General features: G+C 40.8%; 1 protein-coding gene across 1 annotated transcript; it reads right to left on the minus strand.

Moving 5' to 3' along the window:
* Window positions 1-407: 407 nt before the first annotated feature.
* Window positions 408-6,347, minus strand: LOC134798289 (asparagine-rich protein-like). The gene is made up of 4 exons (XM_063770684.1): window positions 6,158-6,347; window positions 5,034-5,118; window positions 2,596-2,718; window positions 408-2,473 (listed from the first exon to the last, which is right to left on the minus strand). The coding sequence occupies exons 1-4, from the start codon at window positions 6,238-6,240 to the stop codon at window positions 566-568; spliced, it is 2,199 nt and encodes a 732-aa protein (XP_063626754.1). The 5' UTR covers window positions 6,241-6,347; the 3' UTR covers window positions 408-565.
* Window positions 6,348-7,150: the final 803 nt, after the last annotated feature.

The following is a 7,150-nucleotide window of genomic DNA, read 5'->3' on the forward strand; positions in this document are numbered from 1 at the left end:
TAAAATATAATAATTGTGTTTGAATGTAATTAAACGTATGATATGTAAAAAAAATATTACATGTGAAATCTAACACTTTCTTTTTGTAAATTTGATGTCCCCGACCTCTTTTTATAACAAAAAACCGAGCAAACAGCCATTTTTGTGCAGCAGTGTTCACGCGCGCGTCTGGACTCGGTCTAGTGAAAAATCCAAGTGCAACTAGTTTTATTATCCGCGCTAGATTAGATTGACGCGCTAATCTTGTACCTCGGCAGAGGGGAAATAGTGCGAATGCCGCCTCCCTTCCGTGTTGCTCGAAGGTTACAAGTCAAAGGAAATGGAAGACTAGTAGTGTGTCGATACGATAGGGTCTGGCAGTTAGTTACGTAATAAAAAACAAGAGCTATATTGTTCTAAGAGTGTTATAATTCCCAACAATACATATAGATACCTACCAACAACATCAATAGTAAAACTTAATACAAGCTCTAAAATAACTAATGTAAAGTAATTAAAACTATTCGTTCCGAGCATATTATAAAAAAACTTACAAACAAATGTTATCAAGTTATCATCAAGAATATTACTTGGCGACTTTAGTTGTGTTGTTGCTCTTCACAGCTGACGGGTGTTTTAATCGCCGTATTCTTTTATAACGGCCCAATTCTCCATCATAAGTTTTTGCAGAGGACCCAAAGGCATCATTGCTATTAAAACTTACCCCGAAGATTTCAGGTCTGCCGGTGTCACCCATCAAAGACGAGCGCGAAGCATTTGGGAGTATGTTAATATCGTCGACGGGTGCCAATTCAGTAATCTCCTCAGCGGCTCGTTTTTTCCGACATCCACCACTGTACATCAAATTTTCGTTGACTCCTTCCACCCCAGACAAAACACTATCAGTGTCAGACCCGATGCTCATATTGTCTCTAGCAACGTCGTCGACATGACTTCCCTCTGCGCTTGACCGTTTGAACACACTTTGACTCCCGTCAGTGTTCAATTTAAAAGCCCTTTCTTTCGTGTCACTCACCTTGCCAACTCTCTCCTCGCTCTTTGCAAAGCTTGCCGTTCTATCAAAAAAGCCATTATCGTAAATCTCGTTCCCTTCATCATTATCCTCGTCTTCATTTTCGGGAACATACGCTACTTTAGACTCTGGCATAATAGCAGCTGCTCGCTTTATCACTGCATGCATATTTTTTCTCTTGACCCTTATTAAAGGCATCATATCCAAGTCACCAGTGTAACCAGTGTTTTCATAATTATTATTATTATTATGGGAAAATGATTCTTGTAAAGACTTCATAGGTTCTGCCATGTTTTCGTTGTTTTCTTGCATTACATCTCGTTTTTGCGGATTACGATAATCGTAATGTAGTTGCACGTCATCGTCCATTAATTGTGACAAATCTTCATCTTGAGAACTAGCATAAAGTTCGTCTTGTGAACCAACGATAGAAGACTCCTGCGGTTCATTTATATTTAAGCTGTTAACACGAGATTCCTCGTTATTCAATTCGTTAACATTTACTTCTCTTTTATTTTCACTTTTAACTGTTACGGATTCCGTACTGCTTGTAGTAACTGCCTCGTTTTCAGATTTTTCTGAGACCCCTTCTTGGTTGGATCTTTTGTTTATTTTATTTTCACCAATACTGGTGCTAGATTCTTCTATGGCTGGGGTCAATCCAATTTGGTCATTGTTTTTATTAGTTATTCCATTGGCCAGATTAAAACTTACAAGTGGGCCTGAAATTTTATTAGAATCCGATACTCCATCCATGAAATTATTTTCTTCTACGGCTTCCGCTTTTTTTGTTATTTCTCGTTTGTTTAAGCTTATCGCTTGCTTGCTTCCATCGCTAATAATTTGCTCTAATATTGTTCTCTTATCTTCTGAAAGAGTTCTCATTAGGTTTTCCACTTCTTTTTTGTTAAGTTTTTTCACATATCTCTGGATAATAGCTTGCTCAGCTTCATTTTCGAAGTTTTCTAGATCTTTCTTTTCTTTTATATCTTGATCATTGCCGTTGTTAATAGATTCATCAGGATCATTTGTATCACGTCGATCACGATTAGCATCTTCTGCATTGATTTCCTCATATGGTTCCTCTTCAGATTCTTTGTTTTCGGTTGGTGATCTGTTGTAATAGTGATTATAATAGTTGGATTGTCCAAGATGTTCAGCAGTGTCATCGTTGCGTTTGTTTTTATCATTGTTACTCCCGTATTCTTGATTAGAGTCGCTTTCGTACAAATTATCATTGCTTTCTTCCTGCTCAGCATTATCTATTCTTTTAAATTGTGGAAGATTACGCAAGACAACGTTTTCTTTTTGAGTTACCACCGTTTGAATAAATTGATTCTTACGGTTGTTAAGTTCGTTTTGCCGGTCATATCTCCTGTTAATCACTGGTTGATCTTGTTCCTTTTCGGAAGCATCTTCATCTGGCCCTTCGATTCTGCTTGCCGATTTGAACTCTGGAAACTGCTCGATACATTAGAATATTTAGGTACATTGAGATTTATCTTCTTGGGAGGCACTAAATACATTTTACGTGGTAGAAATGGTAGAATATACCGAAGATGAAAAATAATGCTAAAACTCACGTTATCATTTGTGGACTCCTTGGTGGTCCGCTCTTCGGGACTCTTATCCGCGCCATGATGCTTGAAAAAATAATTCCTGTTGAGATGCGGCTCCATTACTACGTCCTCCTCTTTAATGTTAGCCTAAGAGTAAATTCGATTATTTTTAAAGTATACTTAGAGCACATTTTAAGATTAAGATAGTTTATTAATCATGTAGGGATATTTTAATGAGCTTATGAACGTCAAATAAAGCTATACCGGCTCCAACCCTACACCTCTGCCTTGAGAAGATTTAAATCCCCCCTCTATTAGAGGAGGGAATTCCATAAAAATAAAAATACCATGTGGGTCTAATTTAGCTTGCAAGAGTTGGCCCTGAACATCATTTAATCTAATTAAAGCTGGTAAACAAGTTAATGTACAAAAAAAAATTGTGACTGTAGGTACTTCTTCTCATTTCCTGGTAAGTACTTCTCAAGACCCTTAATGAGTCTAAACTGGATGTTTCAGATTGAGATCAGGTCCATGTTAGCATATTATTGCATTGTCATGTTATCGGAATTACGATAGTACCTACGTACTCCAAATTTCAGCTGACTCAGATACCGGGAAGTGGTTCAAATTTTAGTTACACGATTAGAAGCACTATAATTCAGGGATGTTGCGATGTTCGCATCCGCAGCCGCAACCGCGAAAGTTCCGCATTATTTTCAAAATCCGCAGTCGCATAAAATCGATGCGGATGCGGATGTCGAACGAATCGGTACAGGAACGTCTTAGCGGCGGCGTTAATTCATCATTACCTATTACCATAGAGAAATATAGTAAGAAAAGAGTGCTCACTCCATACATCAGTTTTGGTACCAAAAATATTAGTATTTTCATAGTCGACATCTAGCATCGAGTAGCGGAATTATCAGTACTTTAAGTAGTAAGTAGTAGTAGTACTGTCAAGTGACAATAGATGTAGCACCGACCGGAAAGTCTTATGTTGTTGAGATTAGAGTTTCCGGTTGATGTATGGAGTGAGCACTCTTGTCTTACTATATTTCTCTATGCTATTACGAAATCTAGACAGATCCAGAAAAGTCGGACAGTAAAAACACCAGGCTCCAATTTCACCACGGTGACAGGTGCGACAATTGTAAAACATCACTGTTGCTGACGTCACAGGCATCCATGGGCTACGGTTACCGCTTACCATCGGGCGGGCCGTATTCCTGTTTGCCGGCCGTTTTCCATTTATTGCGCCGTTTATTGTTATAAGTGGTGCTCTGGTATTTTTACTCTTACAGCTTCAAGTTACTGTTTATTCAATATAAATATAACGCACCTATATTCTTGCTCAAATACTAAACGTTTCATTTATTTTTAAATAAAAATTACTAAAATGTAATTATTGACGTTTTCTAAGTAGGTACGGTCAGCCAAGATTAGGTGATTAGGTTTTTTTTTTAGCCACTTTCTTGGCTGACTGCACCTAATCTTGACATCGCCATCCGCGTCCGCGGATGTCAAAAAATCTGCATCCGCAACATCCCTGCACTAAATATACAAATACATATGTCGGAGAATGGCTGAAATGTGCCATCTATCGCCTTCAAGAGGCGTTTTGTCATGCAAACCTTGTGACAAATAGAGCAAACTAGGGTGTTACGTACACTTGAGTGGCGTTCGACGCAGTTCCGCCAAGACGTCATAGAGTGCGCTCTTAAAACAATTGAAGTCCAGAACAATTGAAGTTATGCTGTCAATGAATCTTCAGAAGGAGCACGATGAGAAAACGAACGGGGGAAGATGACGTCTGTGGCGGCTCCTGGGTCTAATCCACTGGTTTGCTTAAGATAAGAAACGCGTGCTGTGATTTGTAATGAGTCTTGTGCAGTAAAGATTGTGAGTTGAACATCGTATTTCATTGAAGGCCCTCGTCATCCACGATTGAAGGTTCTGATGTGCTGCCGATAGTATGATACGCCCACAATTCCCGACATCAGAAGTGGGATTGTGGGCGTATCATACTATCGGCAGCACATCAGAACCTTCAATCGTGGATGACGAGGGCCTTCAATGAAATACGATGTTCAACTCACAATCTTTACTGCACAAGACTCATTACAAATCACAGCACGCGTTTCTTATCTTAAGCAAACCAGTGGATTAGACCCAGGAGCCGCCACAGACGTCATCTTCCCCCGTTCGTTCTCATCGTGCTCCTTCTGAAGATTCATTGACAGCATAACTTCAATTGTTCTGGACTTCAATTGTTTTAAGAGCGCACTCTATGACGTCTTGGCGGAACTGCGTCGAACGCCACTCAAGTGTACGTAACACCCTAGTTTGCTCTATTTGTCACAAGGTTTGCATGACAAAACGCCTCTTGAAGGCGATAGATGGCACATTTCAGCCATTCTCCGACACATATATACGCAGTCATTGAAAATAAAAAAAACACTAACCCTTTCGTCGACTGCTGCATCTTCATCCTGGTGCGGCGAGTCTTCCTGCGAGTCCTCGTTCTCGTATTCGGCTTCCTCAGCATCCCTGCGAATTTGTCATGAATGAGGTTAACCTTTTCGACGCAGTGTCAAACACAAAAGCTGTCACGCTGACGCCACGTCACCGAAGTGTCAAAACTGCATGAAATTGAACTTTATGTATATGCACGTAGGTCTATGTTGCTCTGTGGTCTGGGACCGATTAATCGGTCTTTGGCGTTGAACCTACGGTGCGCATATATCAGTCATTGGCGTCCAAAAGGTTAAAACCCACAGGGTACCTACAATAGTTTAATCCTTTAAACGTCACGCCTATCGTGCGCGGCGCCTCATCGTGAACCCGTGAACCTTGTCGGAATGGACGAAGGTTGGAAGGTTGACATTAGACTGTAGGCGCGCGCGTCAGTGTGTGCCGTGTGTGCGTGTGCGTGTCTTTGGTGGCCAAAGATTTAATTTGTTCTTGGTATTGGAACCCTAGAAATCAGGGCGGCGCAAGCAGTAACGTCAATGTGGGACTTCGTGGCAGTGGCGGATTTGCCCTAAGGCCAAGTAGGGCCCCGGGCCTAGGGCGGCAAATTGTGACAAAAAATTTGCTGATGATAACAAGAAATAACTCAAAATGTAGTCAATATGATGGGTGCTGAGAAAGGGGCGGCTACAGGGCCTTGGGCCTAAGGTGGCAGACTGCAAAGCCTAGGGCGGCAAAGAGTGCAAATAGGTACTCCACTTACAGAAGGACTGTAGAGCAGGAGTTAAGCTCTTCCTGACTGTCTGAGCGACGTATGTATGCAAATAGGTACAGTCACCAAACGGGATTGGTATGCCATTTAGAGTTCTTGTTAAATTGGAAATTCTATAGCGTAATAAGTACTGAACAACCAATTTAGCTAGGGCCCTAAATGGCGGAAAAATCGCGGAGCGTGATGGTACAAGTTCTTAACTTCTTACCATATGATGGTCTTTCTAGCAATATAAATGTATATGCCGGGCTTCCCCGCATTGACCTTAGTTCATATCGCTTCCTCGGACTTAGGGGCATACCTGCTGGAGATTGTCTAACATAGGTAATTTATTTTAAAACTCACTTGTAATCCTGGGCAACCACCTGCGGTCGACCGGTGGTTTTCTGTAATAAACAGCACAACAACAAAAATACTAAATATCGCATTTCGAATGTTTGCCGTCAACTTATCAAAAAAATCTTAAGTTGTTTGACTGACGTGCGAATTCAAATCAACTTTTTTCTTTCAGCCAGTAAGTATTAAAAAGAGTAATATACAAAACAGGTCAGCAATAGCATAGCAACATAAAGGATGATCAAAACGTTTGTAGAATTGTTCTATCCTATTCTATCTGCAGCCAAAGAGTAGTATAATCTGCAGCCCAGAGCGGCGCAAGCTTGGTAGGCACAGTCAGCATCAAATATATAATTAGGTGCAAAAGTGGTCAAATAGTTCGTTACACCATATATTTAGTGCGGTGTAACGAACAATTAATTGGCCACTTTGGCTGCTACAATATACATTTGTCGCTGACTACGAATAGTACGAATACGCAGGACAATGCATTTTACATGCGTTGCTTGGTCGTGTGCCAGTGGGACGAACATAAAATAAGATTTTGGCAAAAATCTCATTTTTGGTACACGGGCTTTTAACGCTGATTTAAATGAAAGCTTGTAAAAACAATGCGTGCAAATAAATCTGTTTTTAGCCGAAAAAGACTAGGCCTTAAGGGATCACAGCTTACTTAAATATTCCCATGCGGTTTTTGCGCCGCAGCACAGAATAAATAATAGTACTAGGTACAGAAGACTCACTCTCTAACAAAACGCGTCTGTTACGATCAGCACAGATATGGCCGCCAGGTGGCGACAGCGCCACGCGCGGCTTATGGCTTTCCCCAAAATTGGGGCGGAACGGATGTACTTTTAGCTACCTGTAGCAAAGCGACGAAATCGCGGAGTGAGCCACGCCTGGCCGCAGTGGGTTCGGTAGGTGTTAGAGGCGGTATTGGAGAAAACATAATACTGTATTTAGGTACTTACAACAATTTTATTTTAAATGAGACCGTTTCAT

This window comes from Cydia splendana, chromosome 16 (assembly GCF_910591565.1).
Source record: "Cydia splendana chromosome 16, ilCydSple1.2, whole genome shotgun sequence".
Taxonomy (NCBI): domain Eukaryota; kingdom Metazoa; phylum Arthropoda; class Insecta; order Lepidoptera; family Tortricidae; genus Cydia; species Cydia splendana.